The 12,134-nt window shown below is 53.5% G+C and overlaps 1 protein-coding gene across 1 annotated transcript in view; it reads left to right on the top strand.

Annotated features, from left to right (window-relative positions):
- aatkb (apoptosis-associated tyrosine kinase b) overlaps positions 1–11,424 on the top strand; it is a 61,776-nt gene extending 50,352 nt beyond the window's left edge. The window contains exons 7-15 of the mRNA XM_036535786.1: positions 749–882; positions 1,932–2,016; positions 2,709–2,830; positions 4,160–4,309; positions 4,709–7,886; positions 7,992–8,660; positions 9,779–9,917; positions 10,909–11,103; positions 11,396–11,424. Coding sequence (XP_036391679.1) covers positions 749–882; positions 1,932–2,016; positions 2,709–2,830; positions 4,160–4,309; positions 4,709–7,886; positions 7,992–8,660; positions 9,779–9,917; positions 10,909–11,103; positions 11,396–11,424 — 4,701 coding nt within the window. The remainder of the gene's footprint in view (positions 1–748; positions 883–1,931; positions 2,017–2,708; positions 2,831–4,159; positions 4,310–4,708; positions 7,887–7,991; positions 8,661–9,778; positions 9,918–10,908; positions 11,104–11,395) is intronic.
- Positions 11,425–12,134: the final 710 nt, after the last annotated feature.

Raw genomic sequence — 12,134 nt, forward strand, 5'->3', positions numbered from 1 at the left:
AAAATGAGTCTCTGGAGCAAAGCCCAGAGACCCTGTGGCCCTTCAGATCTAAGGGTAAGAGTGCTGTACATCTTCGCCTTTGACGTGACAGAGATCTCCCCCTAGTGGTCAGAAAATATAGCACAGTCTCATAGTGTAATCAAAGCATATGTGTGAGAAGATAATTGAAAGATAATCTAAAGTTTGCATGTGCTCAAAGAGACGGATTTTTATGACAGTAAGTGTGTAAATGATTGGTTTAAATGATTTCACACATACACTTGAGCGCTCTCCCTTCAGATTTGTGCTTCTGAGATTATAAGTGGACACCATTCTCACATCACACTCCTCATATGTGAACATCACTTTCTATATGTGAAAAGGATGGCAGTGTAGCATAGCGGTAAGGAGCAGGGCTCATAACCGAAAGGTTGCCGGTTCGATTCTCCACAGGGGCACTGCTGTTGCACCCTTGGGCAAGGTACTTAACTCATTGTTGCCTTAGTAAATATCCAGCTGTATGAATGGATAACATAAAATGATCACATATGTAAGTCACTCAGGATAAGAACGTATGCTAAATGAAAATAATGTAAATGTAATGGAATGTAAATACAGTCTTGTCCATTATTGGGAAAGGAAGCCAGACACAAACAGGATCATTCCTCCCGGGTCCCTGGCTTCAGTGTGAGAACAGAACGCCTACAGCGTCACTTCCTGCTTCCAAACGAACATTTCACCGCAGACTTCCTGTGTCCCGCGTCCGCAGGGCGATCTGAAAGGCTACCTGCGCAGCTGCCGGGCGGCAGACTCCGTGACCCCCGACCCCTTGATCCTCCAGCGAATGGCGTGCGAGATCGCCTCGGGGCTCCTGCATCTCCACAAACACAACTACATCCACAGGTGGGCCGGTGCCTGCGGCCACACCCCCACACCCCTGCCGCCGTGCTCACTTCCTCTTCCTTTACTGCCTTCCTGTTTCCTCTCCGCCACAGACCGTCCTTCATCATCGTCCTCATCCCTGGTTCATTTAGACCTTTTTTTCCCCAACTCACGTCCTCAAAAAAGGAGGAAGGGCTTGGTGTTTCTTGTGAGCCCGGCGGCTCCCCCGCATCAGCTCTGTGGAGACCCCTGCTGGTCTCTCCCAGTAACAACATCCTGGTGCTGCCTGAGTGCGCCTCACAGACTCCAGCATCAGTGATTTTGTTGCCGGGGGTTACCCCTTGTCTCCCGTTGCCGTGCCGATGGATGCAGCTCATTGACGGGTGATGTGCAGAAATGAGTTCTCCGGTTCTTCGCCCGCCACCAGCCACCTCAGCGGTCAGAGCTGGGATGAAGAGTCTCTGTTTAGACACAGTGATATTAACAACTCAGTGGGCCAGAGCACTGACAGGGATGAACAGGCCAGAGCGCAGTCACACACGCAAAGGTGATGTGTCAAAGACGGAGAATGTGTGGTTTGTTTGAATCAACCTCCCAGAGGAGGAAAACTTTCAGCAAGAGCTCAGAATCGAAGGCTTTACTCCCGATACATATTTTTACATTTAAATGGTACAGCAGTGTAGCATATTGGTTAGGAGCAGGACTTGTAACCTTAAGGTTGGCAGTTTGATTCCCCACTGGGGCACTGATGCTGTACCCTTGGACAAGGTACTTAACCCACTACTGCCTCAGTAAATATCCAGTTGTCTAAATGGATAGCATTGTAAAAACTGTAACCCATGTAAATAAAAGCATCTGCTAAATGGGAATAATTCATTGTAATGTAAATGTTGTTTCTTTATCACTGAAAGGTGAGGGTGGGGTGGTGGTGAAATGGAACAAGTGCTCCCCTTAGGATTATGGGATACCGTGTTTTCACATGAGCAGTGCTGGAGCGTGAAGCAGTCTGTGGAGTAAAGACGAACCACACTCTGAGTCTCTCCTGTCCCCTCCCTTCCCCCCCCCCGCAGTGACCTGGCCCTGAGGAACTGTCTGCTCACTGCCGATGTCACGGTGAAGATCGGGGACTACGGACTCTCCCACAACAAATACAAAGTACGTCCTGCTGTTCTGTATGCGTGTTATGGCGCCCCCTGCAGGGCTGTCAGGGCTGTGGCGTGGTAGTGAAAGAGGAGGGCTCATGGCTTAAGTGTTGCGGTTTCAATCATGAGGTCGGCTGCCGTTATTCCTTTGAATGGAAATGCATCTGTGTGTATCCAGCTCTGTTAATGTGTGATGCATAACCCAGGATCCCCTGAGCAAAGGAACACACAGTTTCACAGACAGGGAGGGGAAACGGGTCACATGACAGTGAAGCGAGGCAAAACTGTGACAGAGACCCAGCGGTCCAGCACTGTTAGGATTCCGGCTCATACCCGGAAGGTTGTTGGTTTGATTCCCCGCTGGGTCACTGCTGTTGTATCCTTCTGCAAGGTTCTTAGCCCACAATTACCTCAATAAATGTCCAACTGTATGAAATGATAAAATTGCAACCTATGTAAAATTCTGGATAAGACCATCTGCTAAACAACAATACTGTAATGCCAAGGACCCAGCGCCTTGAGCAAGCTGAATCACTTCAATTAAATATCCATCTGTAATATACATGTGCTACATATGTGGATGATATGTAACATGTGAGCTCTTTAAGTTGCCTGGATGAAGGCATCCTATGAGTAAAGATGTAGCAGATGCTCCTTGCGTGAGGGTACTCAGGCCACGCCCTCTGGCCTCGCCCCCCCCCACAGGAGGACTACTTTGTGACCCCGGACCAGCTGTGGATACCTCTGCGCTGGCTCGGGCCGGAGCTGGTGGACGAGGTGCACGGCAACCTGCTGGTGGTGGACCAGACCAAGCCCAGCAACATCTGGTGAGTGGGTGGAGGGGGGCACAGGGTGAGGGGGGGGGGGGGTGCAACCTTAGGGACATCACAGTCAGACTGTATGCCATCGCTTAGGAGGGGTCAGTGTACCATCCCCACCCCCGTCCCACCCACGTAGTGTTCTGTCTCCAATGGCCTGGCCAAATTCCCATTCTGGCGCTCTCTCAGTGTCAGAAGGGAGCAGTGACTGACTTCCTGCAATGTTCAGAGAGCAGTAACGACCTTATGACATCATCACTGTGGGCTGTGAGCCTCTGACCTCAGGCTGCTGCTAGGAGTGTGCTTACAGCATGCAAGTAATGAATATAAATATGGTAATTCATTTCACAATATATATTTAAACATGGTCTATGATAAAGTCATAGATTGTGTTTAAATATATATTTAAACATCTCTAATATGGTATGACTGTTCCTTTAATATGGCAATACAGTAATTATGTAGGGAAACTACATCCTTAATCCTAACCTGAATCCATGCTGTTTATCTGCCTATTTTTAGGGCTGTGTTAACATGCCACAGCAGGTCTGTCAGTCTTAATTTGCACAGGGTCTGTGTGTTGGCTGGCTTTTATTCCAGCCAATTGCCCTCGCTTAATTGCTGCAATTAGTAATTAGTTCGGAGCTGCACTTTTCAGCTGTAATTCTTAGAAATGGAAGGTGGAGGAAAGGATTGTGGCTTGTTATTAGTCCATCATTGGGCAGCAGTGTGGCGTAGCGGTAAGGAGCAGGGCTCGTAACCGGAAGGTTGCCGGTTCAGTTTCTCACCTGGGCACTGTTGTTGTATGCTTGGGAAAGGTGCTTAACCCACAATTGCCTCTGTAAATATGCACCTGTACGAATGGATAAAATTGTAACCTGTGTAAGTCTTGGTTCCACTTCAATCCCTGCCCCCTAACACCAGCTACCTCCAGTATTTGATGCTACTTCTACGTGTAATATTGTGATGTGTGTTAGATTCTGTGTTCTAGGGACTGTTGTATTGTCTTATACTCAGCTTCCATCAGATGTTAACTTGTGGCAGGGCTTCAATGGTGTTAAGCTCACACTCACTGTTCTGGGAGTGTTGTCAGCCTGGTCTGACACAGTTGTTCATTTAAATTGAATGGATTCACTTATGTTCTCTTATGCTGAAAGTCACTCTGGATCAGAACATCTGCTAAATGCATGTAATGTAATGTAATGTAAAGTGGCTCTGGATAAGAGCATGTGCTAAATGGCAAAAATACAATGTAAATATGAACTGAAGCACAGAGACTGAGTTCAGAGTAAGGGGGTCAGTCTAACTGGGGGAGGGGGGTGGTTCTGTGTGGTGCAGGTCTCTGGGGGTAACCATCTGGGAGCTGTTTGAGTTGGGAAACCAGCCGTACCGCCACTACACTGACCGGCAGGTGCTTACCTACGCCGTGAAGGAACAGCAGCTGAAGCTGCCCAAACCTCTGTTGAAGGTTCCGCTGTCCGACCGCTGGTGAGTCAGACACCCTGACCAGTCATGACCTGTTTGCCCCCCTGTGCTGACCAATCAGCATCGACTGTTTGTGCATGTGCCCCGCCGCCTGCCGCCAATCACTGTAGCCCTGACACGTGGCTGAGAGAGGCTATTTCCCAAGTAGCAGGAAAAGAAGATCATAAAAAAAAAAACACTTGAGCCAATCTCATTACCAATAGCACGGTATTAAGCTCAGATGGAAATGCAGTCTGAAAGCAGGCCCATTCAGATTTGTACCTTTTTTAATTTCCAGAGCTGGATTTCAATCAAAATGCTAATGTTGTCACCCTTAAAAAGCACTTCAAACCTGTGCTTTTCTTTGTTGTTATTATCATTGTCTCCTGGTGACTCAATGTCTCCCCCTGCTGGTCGCCTCAGGTACGAGGTGATGCAGTTCTGCTGGCTGCAGCCGGATCAGAGGCCCAACGCCGAGGAGGTGCACCTGCTCCTGACCTACCTGTGCGCCAAGGGCGTGAGCGAGGCGGAGGACGACTTCGAGAAGCGCTGGAATTCGCTGCGCCCCAACGGCAGCCATGTGGTGCCGGCGGCGGACCCGCCCCCTCCGCCGCCCCCGCCCCCCTCCTCCTCCTCCTCCTCCTTCCCCCTGCTGGAGCGCTTCTCGGCGGGTGACGGCTACCACCCCGAGCCCGGCGACGACGTCCTGACTGTCACCGAGACCAGCCGCGGCCTCAACTTCGAGTACAAGTGGGAGCAGGCACGGCCCGAACCCGCCTACTGCCCCTCCTCTGCCCACGGCGGGCCCCTGGGCCAGGGCGACCCGCGGTACCAGGACGCATACTACCCCCCTGCCGTGGGCAGCTGCGGGGTCCCCGGGCTCACCCTGGGCGTCTCCCCGTCCTACTACGAGCCCGAGCGCCTGCACGCCCCGGGGGTCGTCCCAGTACTGGGTGCCTGCAGCCCCTCATCCGGTAGTGACTACTACATCCGCATCGAGGACCCGGCGGGCTGCAGTGCCGACCTGGACTACGCTGTGTGCGCCTATAGCCCCGAGTACCAGGGCAGCAGCGGCGGTGGCAGCTTCGCCACTGGCAGCGGTGACTCAGCGGAGTGCACGGCCTGCCCCGCCGCCACCCGGCCCGACCCCTACTGGCCGGTGGACGTGCGCAAGGCCAGCGCCTACGACTCAGACTCCAGCCCGGCTGTCTCCCTCACTATGGAGCCCCTGCTGGGCCAGGACTCTGGCTCCAGCCCACTGCGGCCCTGGGAGTCGGGACACTACGTCTCCTACAAGGACCGGGACGGTGGGTACTACTATGAGCCCCCGCCCTCCGTGGAGATGGACCACTACCTGCTGGGGGAGCTCCCTGAGCCGCCCCAGGAGAGCTGGGGGTCCCGGAGCCTACGGCAGGCCCTGGGGGAGCTGGAGAACCCCCTTGGCATCTCCCCGTCCCTCGGCAGCCCCGGCCGGGGCTACAGCAGCCCTTACCTGGGGAGTGGCCAGGAGCCCATCCTAGGCAAGAGCTCCACAGGCGGGTGCTACTACGACATGATGGGCTCCCTGCGGAGCACCATGCCGGGGCCCCACCCCCTCAGCCCGGACGTGGAGCCAGGGGGGTCCCTGTTCGCCGGACCGCGGGACAGCGAGGAGGACCTCTTCCTGGAGAGGGGGGCCAACACCTGGACCTCCAACCGCTCCGCCAACAACAATAGCCTGCGCTTCAAGCGGCGGCCAGCAGGGGGTGGCACACGGGAGTCCCGTGTGGACTTCCACTACACGCTGCCCTCTACTGACGTGGAGGACTCCTGGCCCCGGACGGACACCAGGGGCAACCTGACATTCTGCCCTGCACGGCCCCTGCGCTACCCGGAGGACGTGGCCAAAGACAGTGGCTGCCTGGGGCTGGGGAAGCACCATACCCTCATCCCCTCCAACGAGTGCAACACCTACATCTACCTGTGCCACGGGGGCGGGCCGGACCAGGTGATCCAGCCCGTGCCCTGTCTCCAGCCGGACGCCTGTCCACAGTTCGTGGACCCGCTGTCCGGCGTGCCGGTCAGGAACTACGCCCTCCACGACTACTCCAGAGAGAAGAACGCGGAGGTGGTCCGCTTGGAGAACGAGAAGAACCGGACCCCGTCGACCAGAGATGTGGCTGTGGGGACATCAGCGCTTGGGAGAGGGAACTCCCGGTTGGAGCGCGTGGAAGAGATCAGCAAAGCCGACGTTGTGGTGAGTGGGGGGCTGGCTAAGAAAAAAGAGGGGGCCGAGGACGGCAAGGCCCCCGGCCCCACCCCCTCGGGGAAGCCGTTCCACCCGGGGGCCCCTGCCGAGCCCGTCTCCGAAGGCGTGGACGGGGGCTTCTCCTCCGGCATCAGTCTGGTGGACATCGGAGACTGCAGCGACGATGACGTCACCGATGTCACTGACGTCACCTCGGGGGTGTTCACCGACTTCGCCGTGGGCTTCCCCGAGGTGGCGGGAGATGCCCCTCCGGCCCTCAGGGCCCCCGGGACACAGGCGGGGACCCCGGACTCCGTGGACTCCATCGATCCGCCCTCCGCCGCTGGCTCCTGCGAGGAGGCCCTGAGCCCCGCCTCCTTTCGCCCCTCCAGCCCGCCCAAAGCGCTGGACAGTGGGTACGACACGGAGAACAATGAGTCCCCCGAGTTTGTCCTGAAGGAGCCGCACGAGCCGCGGGAGCAGGAGGCCTTCGGCCAGCCCACGGGGAAGCCCTCGCTGGGCAGGGGGCCGGAACTGGGGGACGTCCTGACAGCGGACCTGGATAAAGACGAGGGCGTGTCTCTGTCTGCAGCCCACGGCGCCGAGCTCGGCCTGACCCGCCTGAGCGAGAAGGACCCCTACAGGGACTCCGCCTACTTCTCCGACTACGACACCGACGGCGAGCGCGTTTCCAGGAACAATGTGGGCGGCTCTTGTGATAAGCAGGAAGGCGGGGGCCTCTCGGGCCGGGAGGCTGAGGGGGCGGAGCCAGTGAGGCCAACAACCACTATGGAGCTCTGGCAGCCGGGGCAGGAGGAGGGAGACAGCTTAACCTGGCCACAGGACGTCGGGGGGATGTGCCCCAGGGGAGAGCCTTCGGAGTCGCATACGGCTGCCTCCCTCTCCTCCCCCGTCATCTCCACCCTCTCCCCCTCTCCCCCTGAGATGGGCGGGTGCCTGACGAAGGAGCCCTCCCAGGAGGAGGGGCTGGGGCTGGACTCCCAGCACTCAGGGGAGGAGCCTTCCTCCGAGTGCTCCGCCTCCTCCATCTCCGGGGAGTCAGGTGGCTCACAGGAGCCCCTGCCCACTGTGGGCAATGGGGCGATGGGGCCTGGGGGCGCCGGCGATTCCCCGGCTGAATCCTCCTCCTACAGCTCGGCCAGCAGAGACAGCGCCAGCGGGGTGCTGTCAGACATCAAGCAGGAGGCGGAGAAAGAGGAGCACCTCAGGGAGGCGGGGAAAGAGGAGGAGGCCGAGGATGAGGGGCAGGACCTCACCGGTGAGAAGTTGGGGGAGCGGCATCTCCAGGAGATGAAGGAGGATCAAGAGAAGGAGGAGGGTAATCTCCAGAAAAGGGAGGAGGAGGAGAAGGAGGAGCAGGAGGAGGAGAAGGAGGAAAAGGAACAGGAGGAGGAACTCAGGGAGAGGGAGGAGAAGGAAGAGGAGAATCTCCAAGACATAGAGGCAAAGCCGGAGAAGGAGAAAGAGGAGCACGAGACGGCTCTCCAGGAGATGGAGGTGGAGAAGGAGAAAGAGGAGGACAAGGAGGAACTCCAGGAGGTGGAGACGGAGAAGGAGAAAGAAGAGGATGAGGAGGACCTCCGGGAGGTGGAGGCAGAAAAGGAGAAAGAGGAGAACAAGGAGGACCTCTGGGTGGTGGAAGCAGAGAAGGAGAAAGAGGAGGACAAGAAGGACCTCCAGGAGGCGGAGGTGAAGGACGCAGAGGCAGGGGAGGGCTCCTCCTCGGGCGTGTTAATCAAGGAGGAGGCGGCAGGACTCCTGGGTGCCAGGGCTGATGCGAGGGGTCCGGCCCCCTCGTCCCCGCCCCCTCCCCTCCCGCCCCGCCCGCTGGAGAGCCGGGTCTCCCCGGGTGACGGGGAGGAGGCTGACGAGGAGGATGGCGACTCGGAGGACAGCGAGGACTCGGACGAGGAACTGCGCAGCTACAGCGTGCAGGAGCCGAGCGAGGAGAGCGAGGAGGAGAACCCCGCCGTGCCTGTGGTGGTGAGTGACCGCGCTGACGCCCGCAACCTGCGCAGCCTCCTCAAGATGCCCAGCCTGATCGCCGAGGACCTCGCCGACGAGCTCGACCGCAAGAAGAAGGCCGTCTCCTTCTTCGACGACGTCACCGTCTACCTGTTCGACCAGGTGGGTCCCAGCCTCGTGTGTCTTTGGCATATGTCCTTACCTTCCATTACACATGATCTGCATTTTACATATATGAGCTATTTGTTTAACCCGAACCCTGATCCTTACCCGAACACTAACCCTTACCCTTACTCTAACCCTAACCCTAACCCTTACCCTAACACTAACCCTGACCCTTACCCTAACACTAACCCTTACCCTCACCCTAACCCTAACCCTGTTCTACCAGGTGGGCCTCAGTCTGCATTTAGAAGCAGATCAGCTTGTATATGTTTGGCATACATACTTACCTAGAGGACTTATACAGCACACATTTTTACATATGATCCATTTTTACAAGTTGATATTCGGTGAAATAATGTATGTTATCCATTTCTCTCAGGGGTATGACAGCACTGATTTAGGAGTAAACCAGGGGCTCATTTAACAAAGCTTGTGACAGCTACTGTCTGCAACATTTTTAACATTTTTAGCTCTTTATAGTCTCAGGTTTCACACAGAAGTGTCATGTCTTGTGATGCAAGTGCGTGTGATTCATGATTCAGATTGGCCCCTATATACTATAAATGTTTTTATCCCCCGGATGTTATCTCTGACATGATAATGTGCTAACGTGAAGACCACCAGAGCATGTAGCAGTTTTGTTTGTTAAATCACAACCAGAAAAAATTTCACAAAGTTGTTTAATGTGATAATTTTTGTAATAACGTAATTTTTTGTGATAACCTTTATTGTTTATATCATACTATTTGAAGGTCAAAATGTTTACAAAAACAGCACTAGCTTTATATTTTCTGCCATTTGTAGTATGATTGTCATTTACTTATAAAATACATTTATAGGTATCATGGTATGCTAAAGTTACTCAGCCTCTACACCATACAGCCGCCGGTCTCAGATCGGTGATTTTTACACATTTTTTCATCCTGGCTGTGCACTGAAGCCCTGCAGCACACACGTCACTGTGAGTGTTCTGCTCAGAACATCAGGTGTGCCAGATTTCATTATGGATAGGCAGGTCCCTCGTTTCCAATGCAGTTGATGAGTGTTTTGACAGCTGCCATTTCCATGGCGATGCAACTCTGAACGCCCCCCCCTCCACCCCGTATCCATTTCAGGAAAGTCCGACCCGAGAGCTGGCAGAGCACGGTTTCCCCCCAGGGGCGGACTCTGGAGGGCGGGGCTCGGAGAGGGCGGAGCCACACCCACAGGAGAGGGTGTCTGACGACTCGTCTGATGGGAATCTTTCCGAAGAGAGTAAGAGAGAGAACCAATGAAAAGACACAACTCAAAACCTATACCTCAGCCACAGAAAAATAATATACAGTACCAGTCAAAGGTTTGGACACAATTTTTATTCTTTATTCACTATTTTCCACATTTTACAATAATAGTAAAGAGATAAAAACTATGAAAGAACACAAATGGAATTGTGCAGTGACAGAAAGTACTAAACCAATCAAAACTATCTTTATATTTTAGATTTTTGTCTTCTTTTTGGAAAGAAATTCATACATAGGCATCAACTTCACTATTTATATTTGTCTAAGAAAAAAAATTCAAGCATTTAAGCATAAGTCTTTAGATCAAAATGTCATGTTTCCCATTATCTTAATCAGGTGTGTCCAAACATTTGACTGTTACTGTATACTTCAAAAATAATTTTCAAAAATAATATAATATATGTTATAGATTATTTTTACCTGTATTATTTTTACCTATGTGTTGTATGATAACCATGTATGAGACATAGCACTGATGACAGTTCGCCCTGAAGCTAACTCCGCTCCCAGCTGCTGATGATGTAACAGGAAGAGTTACATCTGAGCTCTGAGCTGCTGCTGTAGGCCAGTGGGAGGAATATGGAGGATAATAATATTTCATATTATACACCATATCAAATTACGCCAGTCACAGCACATCCACAGCTCAGAGTGTCCCAGGGGAGGTAGCTTAGGGTTAGAGCCTTCTTACGCAGCTCGCTTTAAGATGTAATAGCTGCTAGGTTTGGTGTTGATTGTGAGGAGCTGTGTTTTATCATACTGGGACTAACACCCTCTCAGTGTGAAGCTGCTTTTCTCACTCTGTGTGTGTGTGTGTGTGTGTGTGTGTGTGTGCATGTGTGCATGTGTGCATGTGTGCGTGTGTGTTTGTGGTTGTGTGTGTGTGTGTGTGTCTCTGTGTGTGTGTGTGTGTGTGTCTCTGTGTGTGTGTGTGTGTGTGTGTGTGTGTGTGTGTGTGTGTGTAGGTGGAGGGTTCGAGTGGGAGGATGATTTCCCCTTGCTGCCCAGCCCCTCCCCGATGGTGTCGCCGGTGTCAGAGGTGGCAGCGGTCCCCGAGTCCAAACCCGCGGCGCCGTTCTCCCGCTTCACCGTGTCCCCCTCCAGCATATCGCGCTTCTCCATCACGCACGTGTCCGACTCCGACATGGACTCCGCTGGAGGTCTCATTTACTCATTTTTTCCATCTTGTCGATTATTAGAAATGACAGTGCAGAAGAGAAATAGGCAAGGAGCAAGTGTCATACAACCTGTAGCATTACTACACATAATAGAGTCTAACATCTGTGCATCTTCTCTGCCTTAAAAAGTTGAATCCCAGCCCTACACCTCTATCTTGAGTTTTAATGACTCATTCTCAGATGTCAGTATAGATAAAAAGTGTGTTTATGCCGGAAATATGCTTCTACGCTTTGAGAGTGGTGAGTACAATCTTGAATTTTCTTCATCCTGCAGGGAGCAGTGAAGACGGAGAGAGGGAGTGAGAGACGAGACTATGCTGGTGCCCCCCCCCCCCCCCCACCACCTCCTCACCCCGCCCCACCCTGTCCCACCTGCCACGCCCCGCCACACCCCGCCATACCCTGCCACACCCCATCACGCCTCCGTCTCTTTCTCTCCACACGCTGGCTTCGCTTGTTGTTTCGCTCTCATCTCTTTTTGGAGGCCAGGTCCCCCATACCTCCCCAAACAAGGACCCATCCCAGGACAGCGCCTCATCGTGCAACCCCCCCCCCCCCCCCAAAAAAAAAAAAAAACACTCACGTGGTCAGCCACAAAGCGAAACAAACGAACAGCAGAAATGAAAAGAGTCTGTATATAAGCATACAGATTAACATATATGTCACCAGGGACTTACAGGCCGATGAATTACACAACGCACTGGACACTGAAGCTTAGCTGAACCGAGTCACTGTTGGAGACGGACGGAGAACAAATGCTCGGTTTCATCACAGCTTCCCTACATCAGCGCTCTGGTTCGTTCTTGCTCTTGTTGTTCTCACTCAGATGGAGACAAACTGTTCCAACAAAAAAAAGCTGAGACTCTACACCTTATGAACCAGTGTATATACCACCCCCACACACACACACACACACTCACTCACTCACTCACACACACACACACACACACACACACACACACACACACACAGTGGAGACTGAAGAAGAAGGACTGGATGTGGGGGAGCAGGTG

This window comes from Megalops cyprinoides, chromosome 1 (genome assembly GCF_013368585.1).
Source record: "Megalops cyprinoides isolate fMegCyp1 chromosome 1, fMegCyp1.pri, whole genome shotgun sequence".
In the NCBI taxonomy this organism is placed as follows: Eukaryota; Metazoa; Chordata; class Actinopteri; order Elopiformes; family Megalopidae; genus Megalops; species Megalops cyprinoides.